Here is an 11,542-nt window from a genome sequence, read left to right on the forward strand (position 1 = left end):
TTATATTGTTTGGGATTGATTCCTATGGCTTTATTTGATTCTCGCTCGCTCGGGGTATGTATCTTGCCTAGGCTTGGCTTGAGGGTATTTTTCATATGCTATGATGCTTGTTATAGGCTTGGGATACGCATATGTGAGGTGACGAGCGTATATGCGTGCACCCGGGTTATTCATGTTCTCGGTACACTTTAGGCCTTGTTTTGCTTTCATGCTTCCGTGATACTGTGTTTCCTCCGGTTGTACATCTGTTTGAGCTATTATTCATGCTCGAAGTTGTATCTAGGTTGTTTTTATCTGTTTGAGATATGATAGGACCATTTCTGCTATATTGAGCTATTTGCCATAGCGACAGTCATATTATTCAGTCATAATATTATATTCGCATGTTATATCTCTGTCTCTCTGCACTCTTTATACGTTATCTCACTTATTGTTAGTGTCCATATGTCTGACACTTCTTTGAGCTAAATTATGGCACGTTGGTATATTTTGTGCGGTATTTTGAGTATGATACTGTGAGATATTGGCATATTGAGACTTGAGGAGATTGATGACTAATCTTGGGCCAGAGAGTCGTGTTGATTTTGTTAGTGAGGTGATGCCTGCACCAAGGCCCCCATAGTTGGTTGAGTGATATTTATCGTTGACATTTCATCTGGTCAGCGCTTGGCCCAAGATCCGCCCCTCCGGAGTCAGGCCCATGTTACTATTGGCCCTGTGAGTGCAGGCACACGAGATGTGCTTAGTGAGGGACTTATGTCAGGCACCCCTACAGTACTGAGTGTGTGTTTGTGATGATTCAGAGGTATTTGTACCAGACACTATAAGCATGATGATATTGCGTATACTTGATGCTTACACTGTGATGTTGTTGATTTTGAAATTTATTTTTGACATGCAGGCATAAAGTTGTATTTTCCTTATGCTAATTGGTATTTGATGTCTCTACTTGATATTTTGAGCTTGAAATCATAGTTTACCTTGATAAATATTTGTCTAAGTGATTTTTGTGGGAAAGTTGATGTATTGACTGATATACTTGAAAAACATGCCTATTTCTCCTTTTATTGTGTTAGTGTTGAGCCTATTATTATTTGAGATGCTTTTTCTTATATGTCATTATTCTGCTGTTATTATTATTGTTGGTTGTTGAAAGTGAGCATCACACTTTGCTAACCTCATCACTGCTTTTTTTGTGGTTAGACATGCTACTTATTGAGTATATGGGATTGGTTGTACTCGTATTATCTTGTGCTCTTCATGTGTAGATCCAAATGTTAATAATAGTGGTGGTTGCTTGTGAGCTGTTTATCCGAATTTGCTTAGAGATTTCGAGGTAGCACTGTTATCCTGTTTGCAGGCATTAAAGTCCCTTTCTTTATCTTATATTATTGTTATTAGTTTTTCAAACAGTATTGTATTTTGTTCAGACTTTATATTTACCACTCTATAGAGCTCATGCACTTGGTGACACCATATTTTTGTGGTTTCAGTTGTATTGTCATTATGACTTAAGTTATTTATACTATTCCACTATTTGAGACTATTTTTTATCGTTGTTGAAGTTTAATTCTGCATATTTGTTATTGGTTTGCCTAACAAGTGGTGTTAGGCGCCATCACGGCTCCGGTGAAATTTTGGGTCGTGAAATAAAATCCTTACATCAAGGTGGTAACTTCTTAATAAATGTCGCTACTTGAAATATTTTATTAATGGCCATGCCATCAATAAGTATACGTTTTCCGCCCATAAAAGGAGTCCGAAACCAAAATATGGTTCTTGTGGACTCAAAGAATCAAAATATGTGGGAAAATAACTTGGGGACCATAATATGTATAGCGCGGTATTTCACCGCGCTATATCTTAAAGGCACGTTTGTCCATAAAGGTATAGCGTGGTAAAATACCGTGCTATACTTAATTATTGGGCCCACCAATAATTCTTTTAGTATTAACTGACACGCCAATAATTCAACAGGGTATAATGCGGTTAAATACCGCGCTATATGTAAAAGTTTGGCCCACTAATAAATCTTCTGAACTTAATTGACAGACCAATAATTCAACTGGGTATAGCGTGCATATCTAAGGCACTATACATCAAGATTTTCCTTATTTAAAGAGTTTTAGGAGGATTTTGTAAAAATCCATTCAGAATCCTTCAAGTCTTCCGAAATATTTATTCGTTAAATATTTGTTTGTTAAGTTATTTTATATTTTGTCATAATGTCTGAAGAGCGAAGAATTAGGATTTCATTATATTGGATGGGGTGAGGTTGTGATGGAGAATAACTCAGTACACTATAGTTATTCTTCACAGTGTCATGTTAAGTTGCCACTTACTATGGAGTACGATACATTGGTATCGTTGTTATGTAAAAAATAAGTGTGAGCAAATGTTCGGTGAATATTAAAGTAATCGGAAGATATCCGTATTCTGTTACTCCGCAAGGGGTTGCTTGTTATGCTAAGTTTAATATCGAAGACGATGAAACTCTAAGAGATTTTTTGAGGACCTTGGAAAAGTTGTATTGTACCCCAAAGAATCATTATCACGCGAAACATAGCGCGCCACCAAAGGGCGTTATGTGTATTGTCTTGTCGACCTGAAAAAGCTGTCATTTTGGAAAAGTTGTATTGTACCCTAAAGAATCATTATCACGCAAAACATAACGCGCCACCAAAGGGCGTTATGTGTATTGTCTTGCCTATTAAAGCCTAGCGCATTTTAGTTATTATTTGCGCTTAACCAAAATAAATAGAAAAACGTTCCATAAATTTTTCATTGTTCTTGCATTAAGAAATGTCTGGACGCAATGACGTACCAAGGTGTTATTGTGTCAAACGTGCGATTTTGAAGCCATGTTGGTCAAATAGTAATGTGGGGCGCAAACGCTGGATATGTCAAATATATGTATCAAATAGTAACGTAGCAATGTGTATTATCCGTATTTTATATATTTGTTTGTTACTCACCTATTTTTGACTATAATAAAATTAAATAATTAATTTTTATAACTATACAAGATTTAATTATTAAATATTCATATAACAATACTTAGTTTGACAAATATTGTTATTTTCTTACGTTTGTTGACTAGAATTCGAGAGAGTTTGTGTTTGAACTGTCAATATTTTTCAGATATTTTTGGTTTAACAGATAATTAAATGATTAATTTCAATAACTACAAAGATATTACGCTCATTTTACTACGCTAAAAGGCACAACATTATAAATATGAGCACTACATTAAAATGACGGGCACAACATACCATTACAGGGAACTAAAGTCACATATTGTACAACAATAATATCTAAATAAGATTAATTATTCCTAAAATAATAATTTATCTATTTTACTAATCTTTTAGCAAATAACTAGTCTAAACCGGATAAAAATAATAAATTAATTTAATCACAAAATAATCACGAAAAAACATATAATAAAGTAAAAATTAACTAATAATAATTTTTCTATTTTATTAATTTTTTTACAACACTAATAACATAATCCGGATAAAAAATAATAAATTAATTAAATCGTAAAACAATCATGAAATAATATAGACACAGTAAAAAGAACTAATAGGCAATTTTTATACATTAGTTTTAACAAAAAATTAAGTCGGAATACCTCGATTTTAATTTTTTGAAAAGTTAAAGATTTGGTGATTTGGAGCCGAAACGAGCAACTCACTACGAGATAACGCTTTAGATACGATGTGGGATCGAGAATCTACAATTTTTGTGGGACCGGTGGGCTTCAATTGAGTTTTTTTTGGTTAACAATGGTGGAGGACCGCCGGAAACGAAGGGGGGTTCTGGTTCGCGTTTGTGAGGAAGGAGACTTGCACGCTTTTTTATCTAGGTATAACGCGCATATATAGCACACTATACTATAGCGTGGTATATATGCGTGCTATACTTTTCCGCCCATTTAAAGTTCAAATATAGCGCGGTATTTCACCGCGCTATACTTTAACGGACAAACGTGTCGTTAAGGTATAGCGCGGTGAAATACCACACTATACATATTATGGTCCCCAAGTTTTTTTCCTATATTTTAATTCTTTGAGTCTAAAAGAACCACATTTTGGTTTCGGACTCCCGTAAAAGATGTAACTTCTCACTTCCAAAATACGCAGTCATGAAGGTATGGAGAATGAAGGAGAGCATTTTTAAAAGGATGTTTTTTATTTCTTCAAAGTATACAAAAATATGGCGTCCACAATGTCATTTTAATATCTGGGTCCACATTCACAAGAGCACCGACAGATTTGAATATTTTACTATCAGTAAAAGTATATATGCCCCTAAAATATAACGGAGGTTAAATATAGACAATATTTAAAAGTAGAAGGGTAAATATAAACCTTTTTTATTTATAAAAGAACACATTAATATTTTATCCTTGATGAAATATTTTTAACTTTTATTTTTTTGTTTTACCTTTAATGACAATCTTCTATGGTTACCTCTTCTATAGTCACACAAATTATATGTTTAAAGCCACACATTCTATAGTTACTTTTTATGTGTGCCAAAAGTCAAATACCATTGGGAAAATTAAACAAAGGTAGTACTACATCCGTTTAAATTTATGTGAATCTATTTGACTGAGCACGGAGTTTAAAAAAAGAGAAGACTTTTGAACTTATGGTGTAAAATGAGACACATATATTTTGTGTGGCTATAAATCATTGCATAAAAGTAAATTGTTTTCACATAAAGAAAGAGGTCATTCTTTTTGGCACGGACTAAAAAGAAAATAGGTTCACATAAATTGAAACGGATGGAGTAATATTTTCATACTGAGTTTTTAATGTTTTGGATTAAAATCACAAAGCAACCATTTCACATGACAGAACGTTCTTAATAACAAGAAATGGCAATAAAGAGAATGAATAAGTTGGCCCCCTACCCCTAAGGGCGCAGTTATTGTTTTAATAAGAGAAAAGTAGAAGAATCAAAGATAAGCCTGAATAACAGATTGAACAGCATTAATGTGGTTGATAGTGTGTCTACTGAATCCAGCTGCACTCAGAAGGTAGGCCCATTCTTTGGCAGTTCTTTCTTTTCCGTTGCTTGTGTGAGCCATCATAACCAAATCCAACATCAAACCCACATCCTTGAGCTTGTCATCCCCTTTTCTTCCAATCACTGCCTCCACAATTATCACTTTTCCTGTGTCTTTTGGAATTGCCTCTCCACACTTTCTTAAGATTTGTATGCATTCATCATCTCCCCAGTCATGTAATACCCACTAATATTCACCATGAGGTAAAACAAAAACGTTTATAGAAATTAAGAACAATAAACAGGTGTATCCAAAGAATTATTAAAGTTAAAAGCACTATAAAGATATCGTACGCATAAAAAAGCTGCCATAGCACTCCTTGAAATTCTTAAAAAGTGATTGCTTAGTGTTATAAGCTTGTCAAAATGTAAGGATTGAAGTATGCGGCCAAAAATACTCCTCTGGCTGTTGAATATTGTTTACAATTACCCTTTTTTATACTATTTGGCTAATTTAACTATTTGGCTAATTTAGCACATACCGTATCCCTAAGTTAACGGAGGAGACACGGGGCAAGCTTAGAAGCCATTTTAATACTCAGCCCTTATTTTAACTTAAACACGACCATTTACCCGTACCCAACCCCTTAATATCCGAATTAGAAACCCCATCCATAAATAAGAAACCCTCCAATGTTGTATCCGCTACATCTCTTTGTCAATTGTTGTCAAGAACGAATAATTTTGTATTCCACAATTTCAAGACTAAGGGTGTGTATGGTATGACGGAAAATATTTTTCGAAAAAATATTTTCTCATTTTTCACTGTTTGGTTGCATAAAATAATTTGAAAAATATTTTCCTAGATATCACATTTTCCTGAAATTGGAGGAAAATGACTTCCCTAGAAAAAGTTAAGAAAATATTTTCCAAAAACTCCACCTACCCTCATATCTAACCCCAACCCTATCCAACTTCAAATTTCTGTTTTTTTCCGTTTTTCAACGCTACTCACCCACCCTAACCCCCACCCACCCCACCCACCCCACACACAATTGTTTTTCTTTCTTTTTTTTGTATTTTTAATTTTCTGTTTTCTGTTTTTTCGTTTTTCTGCACCCCCTTCTCCTGCAAAAAAAATATTTTTTTTTATATATTTTCAGTTCTTTTTTTTTTTTTCAGTTTACAGGTTCGAAATTTTACGAGTTCCAAAGTTATGAGTTCAGAGGTTTATGTGTTTGGAAGTTTGCGGATTTAGAAATTATAGAGTTTACGGGTTCGAAAGTTTAGCGGTTCAGAAGTTAATGAAATTTGTGGGTTCGGAAGGTTGTTGGTTTGAAAGTTTATGGCTTCATGTCTATTGTATCTAAATTATAATTTATAAATACTCTTGAAAAATTATTTTCCTCAATTTGCGTATCAGACACCGGAAAATGAGTAAAATTACTACTTATTTTCTAAGAAAATATTTTCTTGTAAAATATTTTTCACGGAAAACATTTTCTGTTATACCAAACACACTCTAAATAAAGAATCTGACAATAAAAATTACAAAAAATGAAAAGAAAAAAAAAACAAGAACTTGAAGGATAATAATCTTCAAGACTCCAAGAAGAGAGAGGGGAAGATGAATTAGCAATAAGATTATCATTTCCTAATGAAAAATCAATACGACTATTAAGCCCATTCACTTTAAGATCTATACTTTCACTGTTGTATCAACATTTACTAAACCAAAAGTATATATGTAGAGCTATGAACATCTGAATTTAATTTAAAATTGTGTAAGTTCTTGATAAAGGGGTTCCTTAGCAAAAGTGGGGATGATAGAATGGAGCAGTAGAGCAGAAGGATTAAATCTAATTATTGTTGGTAACTTTTTTGAGTGGTAATGGGTAAAAAATGTGAGTTTCTTTATCACTGGTGGTGATTATGGAGGTGAGCCGAAGGGGTAAGGGAGGTGATGGTGGAGAAGAGGGGCGCATCTATTGAAATAAATAGTTTTCTCATCCATCAAACACTGTTATGTAACAATATTTTTTTGTAACAGGCAAATTTTTTCCTATGTATCATGAGCAGTATTAGCTACCTAAGGTCACGTCTAGACTCTAATACTCCATCTAAGGAAAATCCAAACATAATTCTTCGCACTTTTTTAGTTGTGCCCCCCCTCCCCCCCCCCCCCCCCAAAAAAAACAAAAAAGAAAAAACTAGCTTTTCTAGTTGGAATGGGAAGAACATCGGTATCACTAATCGGGTCTGATATAGGATCTGAAGGAATCTCATCAGCAAACTCTCCAAGGTTGGCATTGAACATAGCTACATCCAATCTGGTCATACATTGTTCCATTTTCTGCTAACAAGCGAGCTTCACCGGTGACATAACAGGAAAATAAATCCAGATGAGGGGATGTAGAATAAGGTTATATTTTTAGTGTCGGGTATTGGGTAGGGTGATCTGGATGCTCCAAATGGCTTATAAGCCTGTCATGTGTCTCTTCTGTTAAATGAGGGGTATATATGACTAATAGTAAAACGGTAGGGACTAAATTAGTCAAATAGTATAACGAAGGATAATTGAAAATAATATTTAATAGTAGAGAAATATTTTTGACCCTTCTCCGTGGTTTCATTGTACCTTTTGATAAGTTATCAATGACGTATTAACAATTTTCAAATTTAGAAAATTTTCAACTTTCGAAAATTTTTCTTATTCGAAGAAAACTTCCCTTCCTCTCTCTTTTCTCTTGACTTAGTTGCAAAGTAATTGATTACATATCTATGTACTTATCTAATACTACTTTCTTTCCATATTATATGCCTTTAAAGGTTTTTAATACTTATTAGGAAAGACATCTAATAACCATCAATCATAAGAATATGTGTCTAAACCACCCTTTATCTCTCCTTTAGAGGTTTCACTAAATTATATTCCACAAATTGGAGCAGAAAGAACAAATCTGGAAAAAGATAATAATACTCCCTCTGTTTATGGCATAATTTGATGGGCCAGAGTTTAAGAAAAAAATGAATACTTTTAAAATTTGTCGTTTAAATATAACATAACAGTATTTGTGTGGCTATACACATTTGAAATATGTAATCCTAAATATGTCATAATATTTATTGTGGCCATAAAAACTTGGTCCTAAAGGTAAATGGGAATTTCGGTGAAGTGTTTTCAAAATTCAAAAAGGTGTTGTTCTTTCTAGATCGAAGTACTTCATCTGTTTCAATTTAGATGACACACTTTTCTTATTAGTCCGTTTCAAAAAGAATGACACATCTATAATTGGAAATAATTCAACTTAAACTCTTCATTTTACTCATTTTACCCTTAATGAGAAGCTATTATAATCACACAAATGTTATGGGCCCAAAAAACTTTTACCCCTTAAACTTTTAAGAATATAAGTTTCAAAAGTCTTTTTTTCTTTTCTTAAACTCCATGCAGGGTCAAACTAGCTCATCTAAATTAAAACGGAGGGAGTATATAAGGAAATATAGCCTTCTTTTTTGGAAACGAAGGAAGCAAATGACTTTTTGTTATTCTAAAATGAAAAATATTTTGAAATAACTAGTTAATTACCATGAGGAAAGCCGCATCAGCTTTAGGAACATAGTCAAACATGTTGCCTCCAACATGTTGAACGCTATTAGAATGAGGAGCAACAGAGGCAACATGAGGGAGATCAAAGTTAATCCCTTTAATCCATGGAAAAGCCTCCACCAATATTCTAAGAGCTGTTCCATCACCTCCACCAACATCCACCAATGAGCTGATCCCCTTGAATATCTCTGGGCAACCATTGATAATCGCTGATATGGACACCCTCGCATCGCATGCCATTGCATTATTTAGGAGGTTGTTGTACCCAGGATCTGTTTCTGCCAACTTCCAAACATCCTTCCCATGAGCTGCGTCAAATGCCGGTACTGTATTCTCCTTTGACAAAACACGAGCACTAAGATTATGCCACGGCGCTAGCATCACCGGGCTGCTTTCAAATAGCACGAAAGCAGCCATGCTATTTCCGCCTTCTTTTCGTAGAAGGCGGGAAAGAGGTGTTTGAACATAACTGATTTCGCCATTTCCGGTTGATGTCTCCTCAAATATTCCACGATTGATCAAGAACCTGCCAGAAATTTGAAGAAAAAAAGAAAGAGATAATTCTATGGAAATTGATCAGCCGGCTTTAGGAATAGCAGACAGCAATCTTTGGGGATATGATAAGCCTAAAAGTTACTGTCGTAATTTTTGTCTGTTCTTATATTCCCTTCCAAGCACATCCTTATTTATTGAACATAGTTTTAAGGTTGAAATTTTTTTGAATGGTATCCTTTTGATTGTTAACAACTTCACATATTACAACTGTCTAACAATACCTCAGGACGCGATAGAGGGAAGAGGAGCAGCAGCCAAGTGCAGCAGATAGTTGGTTTAAGCTAACAGGTTGTTGATTGCTTTCCAAGAAATCAGCGATTCCCAACTCAATGGCACATTTTACGACAGCCATTTCTGTGAAACCGAACACATACTTCCAAATATCTGCTTGGGCTTGAGAATCTTCGTTTTCTTCACGTGTTCTTGCTTCTCCATTTGTTTCTTTCCCCATCTGTTTCTTCCTTTCACCGAAGCTTATGAAAGTTTTAAGTGTTTTTTTCCAATTCCTCGTAATACTTCCATGGGCTGATTCAGCTATTTATAGATTTGATAGTTCTTCAATTACTTTAATATTTCTTTTGTCCCCTCATCTCTCTCTCTCATCTCTCTCCAAACCAAGAAAAAAAGAGAAAATTACACAATAAAACAATTCATAAGATGACCTTGTAATATTGTAGCCTAGTTACAAGTTTACAAATATTCTCTTTACACATTTGTTTGAAAGTATTGTAGGCTAATAATGGTAGTTGATGGAAGCTTCCTTAAAGCATTGTACATATGTACGGCTAAAATCGGGGGCAAAGTTTTTCCCGATTCCCCAATGAGGAAACAAAAGGGAAGCACGGCTCGACGCGACTATAAACAAGGCCGAAGGATCCCTCGTATCAGAACCCGGGAGGAGTGAACGATGTATCTGGGATCGGGCATGGTAAAATAATGGACCCAGATTAAGTAAAGTTTCTAGACCATGGGAAACGCGGGGAACAGTTATACATGACAAGTAGGGAGCCGTAATATTCTCCCTAAACCGGATATTACGGCGGGAATCCCGTCTGATATCAACTGCGGGTCGACATTTATCGATTATTTTTTTTTACCTTATTTATACTTGTACGAGGACTGAAATTTTCCTACTATATAAAGGAGAAAATTTCTTTTATTTGAACACCTTGTTGACACGCAAATCAATACAATAAAGTTTATTTTTGTCTTCTAGCTATTATTCAAAGTGTTCTTGAGTTATTCTTTTTTTTATTCGTAACCGAGCTTATATCGAGGGTCCGATCGAGGTCGAATTTTACTGTTCAACCTAAGATCAGGCTTGATCATCACATTACAATTGGTTTGATCTTTCATTTTATCTTTGACTTAATTACTTGTTGTTTTTAGATCATTCGTATTAAATTGAATCACATATCCTTTAAACCGCATACAAATTTAATTGTTACCCATTTTTTAGGGTAAACAGTTTAGCGCCCACCATGAAGCTAAGGATAATAGTGGTGATTAGATACAAATCTCCATAACACAACCTATTTACGCGTGTTCTTTGAAGTTTAGATTCCAGGTTAGCCTAAGGATGTCAAATTCCCAGTCTGCTCACTTGAACCTTGATGCTGAATCAGGCCATCGTAGTGAGAATAATAATGTAATACTTAGCAATGATGTGTCCCTTATTGATCCCAATGGTGTCCCAGTCGCCGACCCGATCGATGGTAACTCATAGGTTGCCATCAACATCAATCTACCAACTGATCCCGAAAATAGCGTTCGCAGGGAAACCCCAGCCAACGGCTCGAGAGGCGCCCGAAGGTGAAGGTGATGGGTGAGCTTGCAGTTGATTTTTGAAATATTACAGGCTCAGCAAGCGGTGATAGCGCAGTTACAGAACTAGATCCACGCCCCTAACAGGTTCGAGCCCGAGCAATCCAGGGAAAATATTTGGAGGGATGAACAAGTTGTCGTGGAATTGGGTGAATTCAGGCCCGAGGAAACTTCCGAGGTGATGAAGATGCTAGAAGCATTGACAAAACGGGTTGAGTCTGGCAAGAAAAAGATTGAGGCCAACGACAAGAAGGTAGAAACGTATAACTCCAAGGTCGATCAGATCCCGGGAGCGCCTCCGATATTGAAAGAGCCAGACTCCAACAAGTTCATTCAGAAGCCTTTCCCCCCGAGCACTGCACCGAAGGCGATCCCGAAGAGGTTTTAAATTGCCGACATTCCCAAGTATAATGGGACCAAGGATCCAAATGAGCGTGTAACCTCTTATACATGCGCGATCGAAGAAAATGACCTGGAAGACGATGACAATGAGTCGGTGTTGCTGAAAACATTTGGGAAGACCTTGTCCAAGGGAGC

General features: G+C 35.4%; 1 protein-coding gene across 1 annotated transcript; it reads right to left on the reverse strand.

Moving 5' to 3' along the window:
* Positions 1 to 4,795: 4,795 nt before the first annotated feature.
* LOC107811733 (acetylserotonin O-methyltransferase) lies at positions 4,796 to 9,824 on the reverse strand. Its single transcript, XM_016636725.2, has 3 exons — positions 9,403 to 9,824; positions 8,606 to 9,152; positions 4,796 to 5,263 (listed from the first exon to the last, which is right to left on the reverse strand). Exons 1-3 carry the CDS (start codon positions 9,630 to 9,632, stop codon positions 4,967 to 4,969), a joined length of 1,074 nt encoding a protein of 357 aa, XP_016492211.1. The 5' UTR covers positions 9,633 to 9,824; the 3' UTR covers positions 4,796 to 4,966.
* Positions 9,825 to 11,542: the final 1,718 nt, after the last annotated feature.

The sequence above is a fragment of the Nicotiana tabacum genome, chromosome 15, assembly GCF_000715075.1.
Source record: "Nicotiana tabacum cultivar K326 chromosome 15, ASM71507v2, whole genome shotgun sequence".
Classification (NCBI taxonomy): Eukaryota; Viridiplantae; Streptophyta; class Magnoliopsida; order Solanales; family Solanaceae; genus Nicotiana; species Nicotiana tabacum.

Coding starts and splice junctions, on each gene's coding strand:
- LOC107811733 (XM_016636725.2), bottom strand. CDS start 9,632: ATGGGGAAAGAAACAAATGGAGAAGCAAGAACACGTGAAGAAAACGAA. Junction 9,153..9,402: donor TCCCTCTATCGCGTCCTGAG/GTATTGTTAGAC, acceptor AATTTCTGGCAG/GTTCTTGATCAATCGTGGAA. Junction 5,264..8,605: donor CTGATGCGGCTTTCCTCATG/GTAATTAACTAG, acceptor GGTGAATATTAG/TGGGTATTACATGACTGGGG.